The sequence below is a fragment of the Papio anubis genome, chromosome 1 (genome assembly GCF_008728515.1).
Source record: "Papio anubis isolate 15944 chromosome 1, Panubis1.0, whole genome shotgun sequence".
NCBI classification, from domain to species: Eukaryota; Metazoa; Chordata; class Mammalia; order Primates; family Cercopithecidae; genus Papio; species Papio anubis.
In genome coordinates, this window is record NC_044976.1 from 131,852,803 (window position 1) to 131,873,806 (window position 21,004).

Below are 21,004 nucleotides of genomic sequence, written 5' to 3' on the forward strand. Positions count from 1 at the left end.
ATATGTTTACTGTTTGTTTTGTGTCTGACTTCCCCACTCCTCTCATTAGAATGTGAGCTCCAGGAGAAGCCTTTGTCTGTTTTGTTCACTGTCACATACTCAGAGCCCAGGTCAGTATCTGGTGCATGGTAAAGCACTTAATAAATATGTGTGCAATGAGTAAATTCTTTGACATTTGAAATCAGGGACTTTTAAACTGAAATCAGGGACTTTTAAAATGGAGGAAGCTGTGGCCCAGACAGGTGAAATGACTTGTTCAAGGGCAAACAGGTAGTGGATGTCACTGACCTTTATATATATACAGTTTGGATTATACTATAAATTTTGTTCTATAGTGAAGTGGTTTGGCTGTGTCCCTACCCAAATATCATCTTGAATTCCCACAACACATGGGAGGGACCCAGTGGAAGGTAACTGAATCATGGGGCAGATCTTTCCCATGCTTTTCTTGTGATAGTAAGTCTCATGAGATCTGATGGTTTTAAAAAGGGGAGTTTCCCCACACAAGCTCTCTCTTGTCTGCCACCATGTGAGACGTGACTTTCATCTTTTGCCATGATTGTGAGGCCTCCCCAGCCACGTGGAACTATAAGTCCGTTAAACCTTTCTTTTGTAAATTGCCCAGTCTCAGGCATGTCTTTATTAGCAGTGTGAGAATGGGCTAATACATACAACTTGCTTTTTTTTTGTACTCAATATTGAGTCGTGAGCATTGCACCACTTTACAATGTCTATTTAAGTCATTACTTTAAGGTCAGTTCTATTTTTAAAGCTACTCAAACTAAGCTACTAAACATAAATGGATATATTTAAGTGTATGTATAAAATTTGTACTAGGCCAACTGTGGTGGCTCATGCCTGTAATCCCAGAGCCGTGGAAGGTGGAGGCGGGATTGATTGAGGCTAGGAGTTCCAGGCTGCAGTGAGCTGGGATTGCATCACTGTACTCCAGCCTGGGGAACAGAGCAGGAACCAGAAAAAAAAAAAAACTAAAACAAAAAAACCCCAACAACCCTGCAGTGACTCTTTTACAAAAAACAAGCAAACAAAACCAAAACTGTACTGCATGCATAAGCTCCCCTGTGCTATGTTTGAACCACTCTGAAGAGATCAATTAAAAAGAAGTGAGTGACATTGGAAGCATGCCTGTGTGATGCTGTGGTAACATTCATAGGCTGCGTTAGGGCCATACGTGTAACTCTTGGAGGTGAGTGGGTAAGTGGGGTTTTGAGGTGGCTAGGGGCTGGAAGAGAAGGTTGGAAGAGTCCACACAAGAGAATCCCTTAACAAGCCAGCACACAGACCCCCTGGCTGGGCCAGCTTTTCCCTGCTGAGGTGAAGACACGTCTCTTGCAGGCCGTCAGCAAATATCTTGACTCTGGCATCCAGCTGTGACCAGCTTAGACACTGAGAGTGAGTGAATTTAAAGCCGACAGCTTATTTCCCTCCTGGAGTTATGAAATAGGTTACTTCTTTTCGACGACAGTTTGATTTTCCACTGTGGAAGTCATATATTGCCCATTTCTTTAAACATTCCTTTTTTTTTTCCTGGACTGATCACCTTACCAGTACAGCTGATCTCTCAAGCAGCAAATTCTACCAGCTGTCACTGGTGCTCTCGGAGAGAGGACTGACCAAAAAACTCAGCCCAGGAACAGTACTGACCTCTACTTCTGGACTCCTGCCTCCCTCTTAAAAGGTCTCTCAAACTTCCTAGTGGGTTCTAACCTGTCAAAGGAGAAAATAGCCACCTATGGAGGAAGGGCTTTTAGTTTCTCTTTTTACAAATGGAAGTTTCCTTTGAATCAGGCAAGTAACATTAAATAAAAGCCAACTTTTGAGTTTCTCTAATACACTGCTAAATTATAACACCAGAATATAACACATACTCTCCAGCTGCCAGCCATTACAGTTGCCACCCTTGTTACTATAGTGGTATGTCTGCCTGTCATGCATGAGAGAGGGGTTCGATTCCCGGATGGGGAGGTCACGGAAAATTGTGTGAGGATTTTGTCAACCTTCAGAAGTCTCAGAAATGTCTCCTTGTTTGGCTTTCAGTAGAAATCCGAACACCAGAAGATCTGAATGGAATGTTCTGGATTTAAAAAAGTGGGAAATGGCCTCAAATCACAAAGTCACAGCCTGATAGAAACCAGTGTGACTTTACTGCCCAGTGAACCCATCTCATCCTCCAGCATTTAGGGCATAGGTCGGACTGGAGCCTGTAGTAGTTTACTCTCCACCTGAGTCCTGGTCTCTGACTCAGAACCCACTTAGGCCACAGAGAAAAACGCACACTGGGCCTCTCCACTGGGCCTCTGGAGAGGAGGCTCCTCGGTGTTACAAACGCTGGGGAGAACATGAGGGACATCCCGACCATACACTGCGTCCTCCTTTCCCGGGTGTTGCATTCTCTCTTGGGCTGAGCGGCGAGGTCTCTCCCGAGTCCTAGGGCCACAGCGCGATGTCACCTCTCCTTTGAGGAAAGTGGTAAAGGAGAGAGAACAAAATTGGAGGAGCCTAAAGCCTTCGGCGACATGGTTTAATTTATTCAAGAGTCATTAATCTTAGATGAGAAAAATAACTGAATGAATAGAGAAAACAAAGCGTGCATTGGCCGGGAATCGAACCCGGGCCTCCCGCGTGGCAGGCGAGAATTCTACCACTGAACCACCAATGCCAGTACCGTGCTAAGCGGCTGCAGGATCACTTCTTAAAGCTTAGTGTCATCCCTTAACGCCCTCTGGCCATTCACGAAGGAATCAGGCACCGTCTTAAATCGCGGTTTGGAAAATATTTTGTTCAAGATAAAACTGTTTTAAGATATACACATATATATCTTATATATCTGTATTCGCATGGTAACATATTTTTGGGCTTCCTGAGCTGCTGGACTCGCAGCGGCCCTCCAAGGCAGCGGGCAGGCCCCTGTGCGCCTCGCGGATCCGACCTCCCACAGCCCCGCGGAGGCCTTGCCCCTAAAGTTGCTGCCTTTGCAGCCTCTGCCACAACGGCGCAACCTCAGAGCCAGCCGGGAGGAGCTAGAACCTTCCCCGCGTTTCTTCAGCAGCCCTGAGTCAGAGGCGGGCTGGCCTGGCCTGGCCTGGCCGCCCCCCCCATCTCATGACCGGATCCGCCAAAGCCTTCTCCCCCGGTCAGCGCCGCGCGGGCCGCCGAGCTGCCCGGCTGAGTCAGCCCGGGAGGCGCAAAAGGATAAAAATCCCGTGGAAGCGGAGCTGAGCTGAGCCGAGCCGGGCTGGCTGGAGAGAAACCGCAGGGAGAGCCTCACTGCTGAGCGCCCGTTGACGGCGGAGCGGCAGCAGCGTCCGTGGCCTCGCGCATCAGACGAGAAGCTTCAGCCATGCAGGCCCCACGGGAGCTCGCGATGGGCATAGACCTGGGCACCACCTACTCGTGCGTGGGCGTGTTTCAGCAGGGTCGCGTGGAGATTCTGGCCAACGACCAGGGCAACCGCACCACGCCCAGCTACGTGGCCTTCACCGACACCCAGCGGCTGGTCGGGGACGCGGCCAAGAGCCAGGTGGCCCTGAACCCGGACAACACCGTGTTCGACGCCAAGCGGCTGATGGGTCGCAAGTTCGCGGACACCACGGTGCAGTCGGACATGAAGCACTGGCCCTTCCAGGTGGTGAGCCAGGGCGGCAAGCCCAAGGTGCGCGTGTCCTACCGCGGGGAGGAGAAGACGTTCTACCCCGAGGAGATCTCGTCCATGGTGCTGAGCAAGATGAAGGAGACAGCCGAGGCCTATCTGGGCCAGCCCGTGAAGCACGCGGTGATCACCGTGCCCGCCTACTTCAATGACACGCAGCGCCAGGCCACCAAGGACGCAGGGGCCATCGCGGGGCTCAACGTGCTGCGGATCATCAATGAGCCCAGGGCGGCCGCCATCGCCTATGGGCTGGACCGGCGGGGCGCAATGTGCTCATTTTTGACCTGGGTGGGGGCACCTTCGACGTGTCCGTTCTCTCCATTGACGCGGGTGCCTTTGAGGTGAAAGCCACTTCTGGAGATACCCACCTGGGTGGAGAAGACTTCGACAACCGGCTGGTGAACTATTTCATGGAAGAATTCCGGCGGAAGCATAGGAAGGACCTAAGTGGGAACAAGCGGGCCCTGCGCAGGCTGCGCACAGCCTGTGAGCCAGCCAAGCGCACCCTGTCCTCCAGCACCCAGGCCACCCTGGAGATAGACTCCCTGTTCGAGGGCGTGGACTTCTACACGTCCATCACTCGTGTGCGCTTTGAGGAACTGTGCTCAGACCTCTTCCGCAGTACCCTGGAACCAGTGGAGAAGGGCCTGCGGGATGCCAACCTGGACAAGGCCCAGATTCATGACGTCGTCCTGGTGGGGGGCTCCACTCACATCCCCAAGGTGCAGAAGTTGCTGCAGGACTTCTTCAGCGGCAAAGAGCTCGACAAGAGCATCAACCCTGATGAGGCTGTGGCTTATGGGGCTGCTGTGCAGGCGGCCGTGTTGATGGGGGACAAGTGTGAGAAAGTACAGGATCTCCTGCTGCTGGATGTGGCTCCCCTGTCTCTGGGACTGGAGACAGCAGGTGGGGTGATGACCACGCTGATCCAGAGGAACGCCACTATCCCCACCATGCAGACCCAGACTTTCACCACCTACTCAGACAACCAGCCTGGGGTCTTCATCCAGGTGTATGAGGGTGAGAGGGCCATGACCAAGGACAACAACCTGCTGGGGCGTTTTGAACTCAGTGGCATCCCTCCTGCCCCACGTGGAGTCCCTCAGATAGAGGTGACCTTTGACATTGATGCTAATGGCATCCTGAGCGTGACAGCTACTGACAGGAGCACAGGTAAGGATGACAAGATCACCATCACCAATGACAAGGGCCGGCTGAGCAAGGAGGAGGTGGAGAGGATGGTTCATGAAGCCGAGCAGTACAAGGCTGAGGATGAGGCCCAGAGGGACAGAGTGTCTGCCAAAAACTCGCTGGAGGCCCATGTCTTCCTTGTGAAAGGTTTTTTGGAAGAGGAAAGCCTTAGGGACAAGATTCCCGAAGAGGACAGGCGCAATGTGCAAGACAAGTGTCAGAAAGTCCTTGCCTGGCTGGAGCACAACCAGCTGGCAGAGAAGGAGGAGTATGAGCATCAGAAGAGGGAGCTGGAGCAAATTTGTCACCCCATCTTCTCAAGGCTCTATGGAGGGCCTGGTGTCCCTGGGGGCAGCAGTTGTGGCGCTCAAGCCCGTCAGGGGGACCCCAGCACTGGCCCCATCATTGAGGAGGTTGATTGAATGGTCCTTCGTGGTAAGTCAGCTGTGAATGTCAGGGCTGTGGTATGGGCCTTCTAGACTGTCTTCTATGATCCTACCCTTCAGAGATGAAGGGCTGGGGGGTCTTCTCCCCAAAGCTAGAACTTTCTTCCCAGAATGTTTCATAACTGAAGTCTTTTGACTTTCTGTGGGGAGGGAAGTTCGTCCTCTTCTGCTTCAAATAAAAAGTCATTAATTTATTAATGCTCGTGTGGCACTGAAAGGACACAAAGATAGATGTGTACCCGCCCCCCCCACTGCACCTTTTGTTCTGCTCTCTAATCTTTGCACATACCAGAGATTTCGTAAGTTCTGTGAGTACCTCTCTTTCTGCACGTACCAGAGATTTTGTTATGCACATACCAGAGATTTCGTAAGTTCTATGAGTACCTGTTTTTCTGCACGTACCAGAGATTTTGTAAAGGTCACAAGACGTGTTTAAGTAAGATAAACTCTTGCTGCCATAAACCTGCTCTCCCGCCTCAAAGGTTGAACCGAAATATCAGAAATGGCGGGAACCAATCATAGTTAGCCAAATCGCCTTGTTCAAACACTAGCCAATCATATATCTGATTTGTATAATAACTCTATGCCCACTTTTCTTAGACTATATAACATTGCTCAGAGCTAAGTGGGGGAGCTCTCCTGCCCGTCTCGTTTCGCGAGCGAGGGAGAGTTCCAGGTTCGAACCTGTAATAAAGATCCTTGCTGCTTAGCTTTGACTCTGGACTCTGGTGGTCTTCTTCAGGGAATAAACGGTCTGGGCATAACAGCACTTTTCATTCCAACCAATCAAAGTACAAAAGTACACAAAGGCTTTCAGAAGCAGAAAATGTTGGGGTGGGTGCTGAAGGAGGAATGTGAAGAATATTCCTGAGACCATGTGCATGATTTCTATAGTGGAGGGCATGATTTGGAAAAGAGTTTGAGGTCAACACATTGGAACAGTACTGAAGAGTTAGGGCTGATAAAGAGGAGAGGATTGAGACTTACAATGCAGGAAGAGAGGGAGAGATGTGGAATTGGAAAAGCAGAGAATGAGGAGAAACTTAAGTACTGGCAAGGTTTCCATATGTGATCCTATGATACAAATTCTGTATTTTTGTCATAGGAGCCTGGTTTAGTTTGTCAGTCTAGGTGTTTTAGTAACACTAACAAATAGTTTACATGCTTATTAGCTGTTTCTAATCATGTCACTTTATCCATTGTTCTTTTAGAGAAAAGACCTTGAGTCCTGGACTCTGGAGGATGGTATATGTCAGAGGAAGTAGGTCTGGTGGTATGATTAAAGTTACTATTGACTTCATGTCAGAGAAATATTATGATCCCATCTGGTTTCTGCCCATGGCATAATGAGGATGTTGGAACAAGACTACAGATTTTCAGCCCTGCCACTTTATATACTGTGCAAATTAAACTCTCCAAGTTTGAGTTTCCCCTTCCCTGCAGTTGGGGTGATGATGATAACAGTACCAACCTCCAGATTGTTGTGAGGGTTCAATTAATTAATACATGTAAGAGGCAAAGAAGAATGTCAGGCATATAATATACTATCAACAAACATTAGCAATTACTATTAATTGTTAGTTGGATGTTAACTATGTACCAGGTACTTGACATACACAATCTAACTTAATCTTCACAGCAGCATTATGGAATACTGTCTTCTTTTTGAATATGAGGATTATGAGGTTCAAAGAGGTTAAACAATTTATTCAAAGACACAAAGCTATTAAGTGGGGACAGGGGAAGGGAAGGCTGGAATGAAGAACTCTGTCCTGTCTAATTCTAGAGCCTGAGCATGCCACCTTACAAATAGGCCATAACTCCACTTATTATCAGACCTTCCCCTAGATGTTTTGCAATTGGATATATTATGCCTTTGAAATACAGTTGGATGCTGAGCCACGTGAGAAAAAGTGTGCATTTTATTGTATATTTGCAGAGACGGAGTCTTGCTCTGTTGCCTAAGCTAGAGTGCAGTGCCACAATCTCGACTCACTGCAACCTCTGCCTCCTGGGTTCAACCGATTCTTCTGCCTCAGCCTCCTGAGTAGCTGGGATTACAGGCGCCCGCCATCACACCCAGCTAATTTTTGTATTTTTATTAGAGATGGGACAATGTTGGTCAGGCTGGTCTCAAACTCCTGACCTCAGGTGATCCGCCTGCCTCAGCCTCCCAAAGTGCTGGGATTACAGGTGTGAGCCACCACGCCCAGCTAGTTGTGTGTTTTTTATAGCAAGTGACTGAACTTGCAAAATATCCTCAGGCACAACTTTACTGCCAGTTGAGTCAATGACAATATAAAAGCAAGGATATTTGCCTTTGCTTTGTTGGTGTAAACAAAATAATCAAAAGGATAAACTTGTGTTAGTTCCCAAACAATCCAATCCATAGTATATTTGCCCTATGCACAATGGGAGATTTATTTTTATCTCAGAAATTATGGGAGAGAAATTATGGGCTAGAACAATGCTACCTTATACATTATATTTCTTAGGTTGATTATTTAAAGATGGGGAGAAGGTTACACTAACAATGCACTTGTCTCTGGCTGTCATTTCACATTTTTAACTGCCCTCTTTTCCTGGCCCTGGCCCAAGTCTTATGCAACCTGGCTTCATATGGAAGGAACCTGAAAAAAAAAAAAAAAAAAAGAGAGAGAGCTGGAGTAACACGTACACCTTGCATTACATTCTCCCTTTCCTGAACCTCATCTCAACTCAACATTGACCCCCTCAACCTGTTTGAACTTCTGAAGAGGATTGATGGTACTCACTTTTATATAGTTTCTCAGTATTTTGATAGCATGCCTCTTTCTCCTTTTAAAAAACCCAACACACACAGAATATAAGAAGAAAGATTTTTATCGTGTTTAGTTGTGACATCTCAGATCCTCCCAGTTGAGTGCAATCTATTCTTCTATGTAGAGAGTTAAACTTCATTTACTTTTAAATCTCTGTTGATCATTTTGGTTTAGTTTCTTTGGGGACTGTTTCCTGTACACTAGGTATCTAAAAATCCTTATGTTGTATGTAGTCTTAGTTTGATTATTGTAATCATGACGATGTCATCCAGTTCCAAAGGCGGGGGGGGGGGGGGGGGGGGTTGGAACAAATTAAATCAGAACACATGCCCATTACTAAAAAATCAATTCTTGGTACAAGCAGTTTCTTGCCCCATTCCCAGGTCCTACTCCTCATAGGCAACCACTTTCAAGTTTTTGGTTTTTTAAAAGAATTTTTGATTTTGCAATAATTTTAGATGAACAGACGAGTTGCAAAGATACTACATAAAGTTACTCTATATCCTTCCTACTTCCCCTAATGTTAAAATCTTACATAACCATGTTATATTTATCAAACCTAAGAAATTGGCATTGGTATAACATTAATGACTAACTGTAGACTTTATTCAGATTTTACTTTTTTTTTTTTTTTTGACACAGGGTCTTACTCTGTACCCCAGGCTGGAGTGCAGTGGCACGATCTCGGCTCGCTGTAACCTCTGCCTCCTGGGCTCAAGAGATTCGCCTCAGGCTCCGGGAGTAGCTGGGACTACAGGTGCGAACCCCTGGTACTTGGGAGGCTGAGGCGCGAGAACCGCATGAACCCAGAAGACGGAGGCTGCAGTGAGCCGAGATCGCGCCACCGTTCTCCAGCCTGGGGTACAGAGTGAGACCCTGTCTAAAAAAAAAAAAAAAAAAAAAAGGGGGAGGCGGGGCAACGCGGTGGAGAATCTGATCCTTATCAAAGTTTGACACTACTGCGTTAGCGTTAAAAAAGAAAAAACTCAGACTAAGACTGTACGGCAAATTAAATGATCCTAAACAACGTTCTGTTGTTTAGTCAAAGGAGATGGTATCTGCCTGCCTTAGTGTGCTTGACGCACAGAAAGGGCTCAACACATTGTTGTCGAATAAAGGAACGGATAACTTGACACTGGGAAGTTGGAGTGCAAAGTTAATCTTAGTCTCAACTGCTCCCTGCTTTCATAGACCAGACTCTAGCCTACAATACAGAAAAAATAGATTTAGTTCTATATGTGCAGAGCAGCACAAATAATTTTCGTAAATGTAGATACCCAGGATAAAACGCAATGTTGATCGATTGAAAAGTCTTTCTCTACGAATTCAAGCATAATTTCTAGTTGGTTTATATCAAGAGGAAAAGGACGAAAATATATGTTGTCAGAAGTGGGATTCGAACCCACGCCTCCAGGAGAGACTGCGACCTGAACGCAGCGCCTTAGACCGCTCGGCCATCCTGACACCCGCTAGACGGTGTTTCCTAATTTCTCCTAATTTTATCATATACTGATGGTGCACGCTATAAGGTCACATTATTCTGTCTATTTAGTGTTTCAGATAAGATTCTAACTCTCTCTAGACCCTGTCGCAAAGCGGAAAAAATAAAACAGGCTCCGACAGCTCTTTCCTCTTTCCTACTTGTCACTACCCAAACTAAACCTTAAGCTTCCATTTTTCCCTGGGGACTATTCGAGCGCCCCTCTACTTCTCTAGAGGGGTCGAGCCATGTCAAGGTAGACCCTGAGCCGGCCCGTCTCCCTCGGATCCTCGGCACCAATCGCTGTTGCTGAATCCGACAGCCGGCGGATCCAGTGCGGAGTCTCGAGCAGCTGCGGAGCTGGGAGCTACGGGACGTGAGGAGAGCAGGTGTAAGAGAAGACGGCAGAGGAAAATCACCCGGTGGTGCTCAACTCCGGCTTTCTCTTTGGGATGTCAGCCGGCCCCGCCCTCAGGCTTCCAGAGCCAGTGGCTTCTGCATCCATAGCCCCCCGCCGTTTGTAGGCGGGGCCGAGTCTTAAGAATCGGTTCTTACCAAGTGAGGGCTTAGCGTATTTAACCTCAGGATCATAAACACAAGATACTGCTAGAACGGTCGGGAAAGTCATACTCTTTGCTTATCTTATATATAGATTTCTAAAGCTTCATGCTAAGCAGCGTTGGTGGTATAGTGGTGAGCATAGCTGCCTTCCAAGCAGTTGACCCGGGTTCGATTCCCGGCCAACGCATGTTTTTGTTTCCTTCTACGAAAAACTTTTCTGAGCGGGAGCTACGGCGCGCTGTGTATCCGTTTTACGCCTCAACGAAACTGCAGCTATACCTCACTTTCCATACTCGCTTCCTGTCTTTCCCCTGGCCTCTTTCTAAAGCCAGGCCTTTTTTGAAGGGATTAAATTCTGATGGTTCTTTCCTCCCTTCCTTTCTTTGTAAACTTCCAACTCTTGAGGAATCTTTGGGATCATTTGAATCCTGGGATGAAGTCTTGGCTTCAGAAAGGGGCTCTTGTGTCTTGCGAGGTTCATTCGGTAGCCACGCACTACTGAGCACTTGAACTTGGCTAGTTTCTCTAAGAAACTGCATTTTCAAATTTAGTTTCAATTAAAAAATCAGTTGAAATAAAATTAATAAATGAGTGGAAATTTTTAAATGGATACTTAATAAGCATTGGAGAAGGTTTCAGTGCATTTGAAACAACTTGGCTATTGAATCTACTTTTTCAATTGTAAATTTTATGAAATCTAAATACGGATTGTTTTTCCAATGAAAATTTCCCTTCCGAGTTGAAACGTGCTGTCTTTAAGTGCAAAATACATAGCGATTTTTGAAGACTGGGTAAGAAAAAAAATAGCCAATTAATATTTTTATATTGATTACTATTTTTTTGCATATGTTGGGTTAAAGAATAAGATTTATTATTAAAATTATCACCTCTTTTTACTTTTTAATGTGACTATTAAAAATGACATGTAGGACTGGAATTATGTTTCTACTGTAGTGTGCCGGTCTGGAGAGTAGAAGCATAACTTTGCCAACAGTCAGCAACTTTTCCTGAAAGCATGCTGGTAGCTTAGGAATATCTTTTTCTAAAAGACAATTTTTCGGGCTAAATCTGAAGTCGTCCTCGTTAGTATAGTGGTGAGTATCCCCGCCTGTCACGCGGGAGACCGGGGTTCGATTCCCCGACGGGGAGACGGTGGGTTTTTTTTTTTATCCTCTTCGCCTCTTCCAGTCAAGTAAAAAATAATTTACAAGTGCTTAAAAACCAAATTAAAATAATTAACAAATTAAAAAGAAACACAAACTCCAGTCCCAGTTAGCTACACTCCCTTTTTAATAAATTCCAGTCTTCATTTTAAACCCACTTAGCCCCTAAAACCTATTTTTCATATATGCTGGTGTTAATGTTTAGGCCTTGTATACTCAATGCTGTAACCCAAATTGTTTTCCTCTTGTCTAAAGGCTATCAAGCTCCAAAGGGCAATGCAATAAAACCGCGCATAAGTACACCTTTCTTCCAAAAGCCCTTCAGCTTGCCCCGGCAAAAACCTTAGCTGCTGTTCCCCACACAACACCCCTTTCCAGCAAAAAATAGCCAAAAAAATCAACACCCAATCTCCCTAACAGCAGTTAGGGTCTCCATTCCTAAGGGGGAACTGAAAGGAGTTAGTTAGCTTGGTAAATAGCAAGGGAAGCGTCTCTGCAGAGCCCCCGGCCTCATGGTTCAGTGCCTCATTCCCACGTAACCAAAAAGCAGTCTGGGAAAAAGTCAAGCTTCGTGGCACCGATAAGGGAACTAGGAACGGAGGTTGCGCCTGAAAACATGCGGGCGGGGGCACAAATAGGAGACCCTCCGACTTTTCGAGATAAAAACTTGCACAAACCTCCAGCTCACTGAAATAAGGGAACAAGGCCTGAAATAGAAATGCCTTTGTCCTTTGTATAGTCAGCGGGCTCCCAGGAAAAAGTTCCTTCTCTTTTTGTAGGCATAGGCACAGTAGGCTCCAGTGGGTTCCAGTATGCACTTTCCTTTCCTTTTTTTAAACTGCAGGTCCAGCCTCTATAAATCACAAGTTCAGCCCCAATTGGTCCTGGGGCGAGGTCCCGGGCCAAGTTTTCACTTCAGCCCTTTAATAGGTCTAGAGCCAAGCAAAGCAGCCTCTACAAATCATCACTTCAGCCCCTAATTAGTTCCCGGCTGAGGACCTAGGCCAAGGTCCCGGGCCAAGCTTTCTAATTAGTTCCCGGCCAAGGTCCCAGGCCAAGCTAAATCACGCTTTCTCCAAAACAGCCCGCAAACTAAGCACATTCCTTCCCGTTTCCAGTCCATAAAAACCCCCAAAGTGGCCTGATAGTAAGCAACCCTTTCGGGTCCCCCTCTCTGCTGGCAAAAAGCTCAGATGTACTGGAGTGAGCATTTGATTTGGAACTGAATTACGGTGGGGAGAGGTAGGGATTCAATTTGGGAATCAAACTCTTGATAATTTCCCAATAAACTGATAGTCATTAGATGACTTGTAGTCTCGATAAGTCGGAACTTTTTCCTAACATGCTGTTTATGATACTGAGTTCTTTGTCACTGGTTGAACTAACAGCAATTGTATTCACAAATTTCCTAGCCTTTAAAATACTGTATGAAGGTTTTATGTATCTGTTATCTTTTATTATACAAAAGTCATTTATTGGAATGACATATATAGTTAGATTGACCCTAACCATTCAGGCTAGATGAGGCAACACAGTGTGAAGATTAAGTGCATGGGCTCTGTTGTGCTTCCTGTGTTTGAATCTTGGCTCTCCTTGTCTCAATTTCCTCATCTGTAATATAAATATTGCCAGGATGGTCCACTTTTTTTTTTTTTTTAGGCGGAGTCTCCTCTGTCGCCCAGGCTGGAGTGCAGTGGTGCGGTCTCAGCTCATTGCAAGCTCCGCCTCCCGGGTTCACACCATTCTCCTGCCTCAGCCTCCCGAGTAGCTGGGACTACAGGCGCCTGCCACCACGCCTGGCTAATTTTTTGTATTTTTACTAGAGACCGAGTTTCACCGTGTTAGCCAGGATGGTCTCGATCTCTTGACCTCGTGATCCGCCCTCCTCGGCCTCCCAAAGTGCTGGGATTACAGGTATGAGCCACCGCGCCTGGCCGGTAGTCCATTGTTAATGCCTGTAGTGGGATGATGTTTGAGATTTTAAGTCTTATTCCATAAAATGGAGGTGAAATTCAACAGGGATGGGAAGAAAGGACATATGCACTTCAGCCACACTTTAGCTCCAAACCTACCTTATGCTGTCATCTGCCCCACAGCCTCCATCCTATAACAAGAGGACCAGCTGTGCCAGTGGAGGCCACAGCATCTAGCTTATGCCATCAGTGTAACCTGTTACTGCCCACCTGCTCTGCCTGATATTCTCTGACTCTTAGTACTAAGGTCCCATGGAGGCTGCAGTGCCCACAGGCAAGAAGAACCAAAGGGTAGTACTGACTGGTAGTGACTAGCCACAGCTGTGTGGGGACAGATTGACACTGGGCAATCACTAAGTGGATCAGGATTCAGGCTGCCCTGTCTTGGGAAACATATAGGGACACGCACCTATAACCAACTCCTGCCATAGGCTGGCTTCAGTTAGCCCTTCAGGTTGGGATCCACTGAGTGGTTTTTCTGGAAGTGGCCACCTAGAGTTCCCTGTGGCCAGCCAAGGTATGGGGACTGGATTTTTGGGATGTCTAGGGAAAGCCAAAAGCAAAACCCAGAAGACCATTCTTTTTGTGGAGGAGTTAACAGATATAGCACTGACCAATCAGAATAGCCACTGGTCATACATTTCCCCATTATAACAGGATTCACTGCATTCCACAAATTTTGTTTTTTTTAAATTTCCAAATATATGAAGCCTTTTAAAAGTTATTTGTTGTCATTGATTTCTGAGTTAAATTCCTTAGGTTCAGAAAATGTGCTTCATATAGTACTGATTCCATGATATATGTTGAAGCTTACTGACTTTAGCCAGGTGTGGTGGCTCAAACCTGTAATCCCAGCAGTTTGGCAGTCCGAGATGGGTGGATCACTTGAGGTCAGGAGTTCAAGACCAGCCTGACCAATATGGTGAACCCATCTCTACTAAAAATAAAAAATAAGTAAATAAATAAAATTAGCCAGGTGTGGTGGCATGTGCATCTGTAATCCCAGCTACTCAGGAGGCTGAGGCAGGAGAATCACTTGCACCCAGGAGGTGGAGGTTGCAGTGAGCTGAGATAGTACCATCACACTCCAGCCTGGGTGACAGAGCAAGACTCCATCTCAAAAAAAAAAAAAAAAAAAGAAACTTATTAGCCTCATATAAAGTCAGTTTTTGTAATATCCCATGTGTGTTTGAGAAGAATGTACAACTAATAATTATTGATTGCAGTTCTATATATATATCTATTAAATTGAGCTTATTAATTGCATTCATATGCTTAATAAAAGTAAATAAGAAAAAAACATATGCTTAATAATTTTTTTCTCTGTTTGATATAATAAGGGTTGAAGTATATGGAATTCTCTCACTGTGGTGATGGATTTGTTCATTTTTCCCTTGTAGGCCTAATTCTTGCTTTCATATTTTAATGTCATTTTATCAGTTACATATTCATCAGTTTAATCTTTTATTATATGATGACCATCTTCATCCCTAATGATGCATTGTTCCTTAAACCTTATTTTGTCTGATATTATATAGCTATATGCCAACTTTCTTTTTGTTAGAATATTCCTGGCATTCCCTTTTCCATTTAATCTTTCTGTTTCTTTATGTTTTAATGTCATTCTTCTAAACAGAATAAAATTGATCTTAAAAATTCATTTTATCTTTTAACTGGAAGGTTTTGTTCAGTTGCATTATTATGATTACTAATACAGGCCAGGTTATGGTAGCTCACACCTGTAATCCCAGCACTCTGAGAGGCTGAAGCGGGTGGATCACATGAAGTCAGGAGTTCAAGACCAGCCTGGCCAACATGATGAAACCTTGTCTCTACTAAAAATTAGGTGGGTGTGGTGGCATGCAGCTGTAGTCTCCAGGAGGCTGAGGTGGGAGAGTTGCTTGAACCTGGGAGGTGGAGATTGCAGTGAGCCAAGATGCCACCACTGTACTCCAGCCTGGGTGACAGAGACTCTGTCCACCCACCCTCCAAATAAAATTGCTGATATATTTGAACTTATTTCACCACCTCGTTTTGTGCTTTTGACCTCACTTATTCTTTTATTCTTTTAAAATTCTTACTTTCTACTCTCCTGCTTTTGCACTGCTGTCACATACACGTAAAATGAAGCATAGGAAATGTATGTGTATTCACAATCAACTGGAAACTAATAACTTTTTATTTCTGCTGTCAATCCAACAATGGAGGTAAAGCAAAGAGTGGTAGTTCCAAACTTGAACTTCACAGATGAACAAAATTTCCCCATAATGTTGGTTACTGGCCAGGCAAGGTGGCTCAAGCCTGTAATCCCAACTACTTGGGAAGCTAAGGTGGGAGGATTGCTTGAGCTCAGGAGTTGCAGGCTACAGTGAGCTATGATTGTGCAGCTACACTCCAATCTAAGTGATAGAGCAAGACCCTGTCTCTAATGACATCAATAAAGTTGGTTACTAGTATAGGGTGGTCAACTTTTCATTTTGCCAAGTTAGGAAATTCATAAAACAAATAGCCACAAAACTATCATCTATCCTAATTTTAATTTCAGAAAAGAAAGGACATTTAAAAACAACTTATTTTGGTGAATGAAAAAGTATTACTATTGGGTTTTCACCATTAAAGCTGATGAGCTTGGTCTTTCCTCCTTGCTTTTGATAGGGCCAAAAGAGAGACATTGGCTACTTCAACAACTTTAAGGTGGACTCCAGGAATATCACCAACAGCATGACCTTGTCTGCCAAATCCAGCAACCAGAACTGTTGCAGGAAGTCAAGGACCCGGAACAGAGGGACCGGCTGGAGCCGAGGCAGAGGAACATAAATTGTGAAGATTTCATGGACATTTATCAGTTTCCAAAACTAATACTCTTACAATTTCTTATGCCTGTCTTTACTGCAATCTCTGAACATAAATTATGAAAATTTCATGGACATTTATCACTTCCCCAGTCAATACTCTTATAATTTCTTATGCCTGTCTTTAATCTCTTAATCCTGTCATCTTCATAAGCTGAAGATGTATGTCACCTCAGGACCCTGTGATGATTGTGTTAACTGTACAAATTGTAAAACGTGTGTTTGAACAACATGAAATCAATGCACTCTGAAACAGAACAGAATAACAGCGATTTTCAGGGAACAAGGAGAGATAATCATAAGGTCTGACTGCCTGCGGGGTTGGGCAGAATAGAGCCATATTTTTCTTCTTACAGAGAGCCTATAGACAGACGTGTGAGTAGGAGAAATATCGCTGAATGCTTTTCCCAGCAATGAATATTAATAATTGATAGCCCTGGGGAAGGGATGCATTCCTGGGGATAGGTCTACAGATGGCCACTCTGGGAGTGTCTGTCTTATGAGGTTGAGATAAGGACTGAAATATGCCCTGGTCTCCTGCAGTACCCTCAGGCTTACTTAGATTGGGAAATTCCAGCCTAGTAAATTCTAGTCAGAGCAGTTGTCTGCTCCCAAACCCTGTTTCCTGTTAAGATGTTTATCAAGACAATGCATGCACAGTGGGACACAGGCCCTCATCAGTAGTTCTAATTTTGCCTTGCCTTGCTTTGTGATCTTTTATTGCCCTTTGAAGCATGTGATCTTTGTGACTTACTCCCTGTTCGTACACCCCCTCCCCTTTTATAATCCCTAATAAAAACTTGCTGGTTTTGTGACTCAGGTGGGCATCATGGAACCTGCCGATACGTGATGGCACCCCCGTGGCCCAGCTGTAAAATTCTTCTCTTTGTACTCTTTCTCTTTATTTCTCAGACTGGCTGACACTTACGGAAAATAGAAAAGAACCTACATTGAAATATTGGGGGCTGGTTCCCCGGATACAGAACTTCATCATTTTTTTCAATAAAATTCAATTAACCATCATCAGGTACAAAGGCTGTGGTTTTCTTGCTATTCTCTCATCTGCCTCACAGCCTCCATCCTGTAACAAGAGGACAAGCTGTGCCAGTGGAGACCACAGCATCTAGCTTATGCTGGATGATCAGCTTGGCTCTGGCACACTTCTCAGTGGCAGAGTTGGGCTATTTGGCTCCAATCTCTACTTTTTCCAGCCCATGTCCCTTTGCATGAGAAGCACCTCCAAAAGGGCTGGTCTTCAGGACTATGCCCAAATGGGCTTTGTTGTACTGTTTACCACGCCACTTCTGATCCTGTCGGTGACTATGGAGCTTTCTGGCGGTAGACAGTCCACAACACTTGCCCATATTGCTGGCTCCACAGGTCTGAGCAAAAGAGCAAAAACAAAAATTTAAAATATAAAAGAAATGACTCTAGGCCTGGCGTGGTGGCTCATGCCTGTAATCAGCATTTTGGGAGGCTGAGGCGGGAGGATCACCTGAGGTCAGGAGTTCGAGACCAGCCTGGCCAACATAGTGAAAGCCCATCTCTACTAAAAACACAAAAATTAGCCGGGCACGGTGGCCCATGCCTGTAATCCCAGCTACTCAGGAGGTTGAGGCAGGAGAATTGCTTGAATGCGTGAGGTGGATGTTGCAGTGAGCCAAGATTGCGCCACTGCACTCCAGCCTGGGTGACAGACTGAGACTCCATCTCAAAAAAATAAATTAATTAAAAATAAATAAATACAAATAAATGACTCTAGTTTAAAGGTCATTTGGCAAATTTATTTATTTACTTATTTATTATACATACAATACACATATATGTATTTTACATAAGATATAAAGCATGTGTACACATAAACATATATGCATATATAATTTCTGCATATGCATATCTATGTTTGCGTGTCTTCTCATTTGGCTGAACATCATTTAAAACTTCCACCTGCACCTAAACTGGAGCCCACTGATGACAGAGGATGGCAGGGCAGAAAGAAAGGAGCTTCTGTGTCAAGGCTATGGAGAGGCCCTGAGTCTTGGGCAATATAGAAAATGGCTTTTGGGCCGGGCGCAGTGGCTCAAGCCTGTGATCCCAGCACTTTGGGAGGCCGAGATGAGCGGATCACAAGGTCAGGAGATTGAGACCATCCTGGCTAACATGCGAAACCCCATCTCTACTAAAAAAAATACAAAAAACTAGCTGGGCGAGGTGGCGGGCACCTGTAGTCCCAGCTATCCGGGAGGCTGAGGCAGGAGAATGGCGTAAAAAATCCGGGAGGCGGAGCTTGCAGTGCGCCGAGATCACGCCACTGCACTCCAGCCTGGAAGACAGAGCGAGACTCTGTCTCAAAAAAAAGAAAAAAAAGAAAATGGCTTTTGTCCGAGTGTTCTCATTGTTCAATTCCCACCTAAGAGTGAGAACATACAGTGTTTGGTTTTCTGTTCTTGCGATAGTTTGCGGAGAATGATGGTTTCCAGCTGCATCCATGTCCCTACAAAGGACATGAACTCATTCTTTTTTATGGCTGTATAGTATTCCATAGTGTATATGTGCCACATTTTCTTAATCCACTCTATCATTGATGGACATTTGGGTTGGTTCCAAGTCTTTGCTATTGTGAATAGTGCCACAATAAACATACGTGTGCATGGGTCGGGAACATCACACACCGGGACCTGTCGTGGATGGGGGTAGGGGGGAAGGGATAACATTTGGAGAAATACCTAATGTAAATGACGAGGTAATGGATGCAGCACATCAACATGGCACATGTATACATATGTAACAAACCTGCACGTTGTGCACATGTAGCCTAGAACTTAAAGTAAATATATAAAAAAAGAATTAAAAAAAATGGCTTTTTAGACCCAGCACTGACGAGGTTCCCTAGGTCAATGGTGGTGGAATTAGGGGTCTCTGTCCTCAGATATTTGGATCTGTATATATCAGTATGAAAGTCCTTAAATTGCAGGCATTTTTTTAAAAAAATATTTTTTATTTCCAAGCTGAATACCATTAATTGGAATGTTACAGACTTTTTAAGCTCCGTGTTCTGCCTGCGTGTCTAATATGCCGGTAGAAACCTTTCAAAACAGAGGGAGTTGAAGACCAATTTTGTAATACAAAACTCACTTACTTAGATATCACATTTTGCTGGACGTGATTGGACCCATAAGAAAGTATTTTTAATGCTCACGATAATAAGCTTATTATGAGTCAGCACTAAACGTGTGCACATGCATGCATAAATTGTCTACATCAGCAAAAAAAGCTTATCGTCGTACTTCTCTGACCAAAATCAACTGAACCCCCGAACCCACAGAGAGCATCCATTTTGGATTCCCCAAAGACCCTTCGTTCCTGCATCCTCTTCTGCTCTCCTTTTCTCAGCCTCTTCTGGTGGAAGCTGAGTCCTGCTTCAGATCTACGCAGGTGCTAGCGCGGAAAAAAAGACCTGCCTCGCTCAGGGCTATGAGCTGCGCCCTGAAGCACGGAAAACTAATTGTGTCACAGGTTTCAAACCAGCCTGTTTTTTGGAGACGTAGAGTGAGCCTTTTTTCTTCAGTGAAGTGACTTGGCAGCCAGAAATTTCAACGTCCGTCTCTGTGGCGCAATCGGTTAGCGCGTTCGGCTGTTAACCGAAAGGTTGGTGGTTCGATCCCACCCAGGGACGGAAGTACTATTTTTTGGTAAACCTCATGTTTTTAAGAAACTTTGAAAAACCGCTTTCGATGCTCACCACCGGGTGCGCTGGGGCCTTGGCTCTCAAAACCAGCTTCGGCGCTAACCGCTGGGAGCCCTGCCAGCTGACCTCAGCATCCTGTAGTTCACACTGTCCTCTTCCGCCTTAGTGCTGTACGAATAATTTTGAGGTATTTGGTTTTTCCGACTAGGGTTGTAATTTTAACTTTTAGCTGCTTAACCAGTGCAGTTACGTTATGAAATTGCCATCTTTAAGAAAATTTACTGACCAAAGGAAGTAAGTACTAATAATCCCAAAACGAATTGTTTGTCTTTCCACCAAACCTGTGCCTGCCTCGCTTTTCTATTTTCTAACTCAGAAAACGGGCACTATGTGTGGAACCTGGTCCTTAGTTACGCCGTGTACTGCTGGCTGCCAATTCTTGGAGAGTCCGCCTTCTAAATACCTTGTGGATTAAGCACCTTCCTCTCCAGCCTCACCGCCAGTTACGTCCTTATTGCTGCCTTTGGGTTACTGCATCCTGCCTTGCCGCCCTAGCTGGCTTCCTGTCTTCAACTCTCCCGTCCCGTCCATCCATCAGGTAGTTGTCAGAGAATCCTTCTAAAATACTATACGGTACAAACCTGGTCTGCTTAAATTCCGTCAATGTACTGCAGGGTCTGATACGATCGCCTTAGTTTGGAAGGCAATGCCCTTCATCATCTGGCCCTGAAACTCTTTCCTCTCCCACACCGACACAGAACCAAACTGCTTTCTTGGTTTTAAATCTTTGCCTATGAACCTTGGGCTTTTCTTCTCTTCTTTGCCTGGCAAACTCCTACTCATCCTTCATGACCACATCCCCCAAATCAAGCCTCTTTTCTGCAGCCCTTTCTTCATTCTCTTCCTAGTTAACTGTTTTTCTCACTAGAAATAAAGCTTCTCCAGGGAATGACCCTGTATTTTTCATCTGATATCTTCAGCACCTGAACTCAAGCTTGCACATTGTAGGTAGTAAATAAATGTGAGTTGAATGTCCAAGGTTTCCAAATGCACTTGTGTCATGTCTGAATCTTATGTAATATTTATGTATGTAATCTAGCTTGAATCGTCTTGGTATATAGCTCATAATTCATACAATCAGGCTGACCCTCTACCTCTGCCCAGGCCTCTACCTCCTGT

General features: G+C 45.1%; 1 protein-coding gene and 5 non-coding genes across 6 annotated transcripts; 4 read left to right on the forward strand and 2 right to left on the reverse strand.

The window, feature by feature from the left end:
* Window positions 1-2,609: 2,609 nt before the first annotated feature.
* Window positions 2,610-2,680, reverse strand: TRNAG-GCC. The gene has a single exon. It is a non-coding gene; the product is annotated as a tRNA-Gly (tRNA).
* Window positions 2,618-5,505, forward strand: HSPA6 (heat shock protein family A (Hsp70) member 6). The gene is given in 2 exon segments (XM_031654875.1): window positions 2,618-3,932; window positions 3,935-5,505. Coding segments are annotated over 2 exon segments (1,920 nt in total). The 5' UTR covers window positions 2,618-3,361; the 3' UTR covers window positions 5,284-5,505.
* A 3,984-nt stretch (window positions 5,506-9,489) lies between these two features.
* Window positions 9,490-9,572, reverse strand: TRNAL-CAG. The gene has a single exon. It is a non-coding gene; the product is annotated as a tRNA-Leu (tRNA).
* A 692-nt stretch (window positions 9,573-10,264) lies between these two features.
* On the forward strand, window positions 10,265-10,336 carry TRNAG-UCC. The gene has a single exon. It is a non-coding gene; the product is annotated as a tRNA-Gly (tRNA).
* An 890-nt stretch (window positions 10,337-11,226) lies between these two features.
* TRNAD-GUC lies at window positions 11,227-11,298 on the forward strand. Its single transcript has one exon. It is a non-coding gene; the product is annotated as a tRNA-Asp (tRNA).
* Window positions 11,299-19,739: 8,441 nt separating this feature from the next.
* Window positions 19,740-19,813, forward strand: TRNAN-GUU. The gene has a single exon. It is a non-coding gene; the product is annotated as a tRNA-Asn (tRNA).
* The last annotated feature ends 1,191 nt before the right edge of the window (window positions 19,814-21,004 follow it).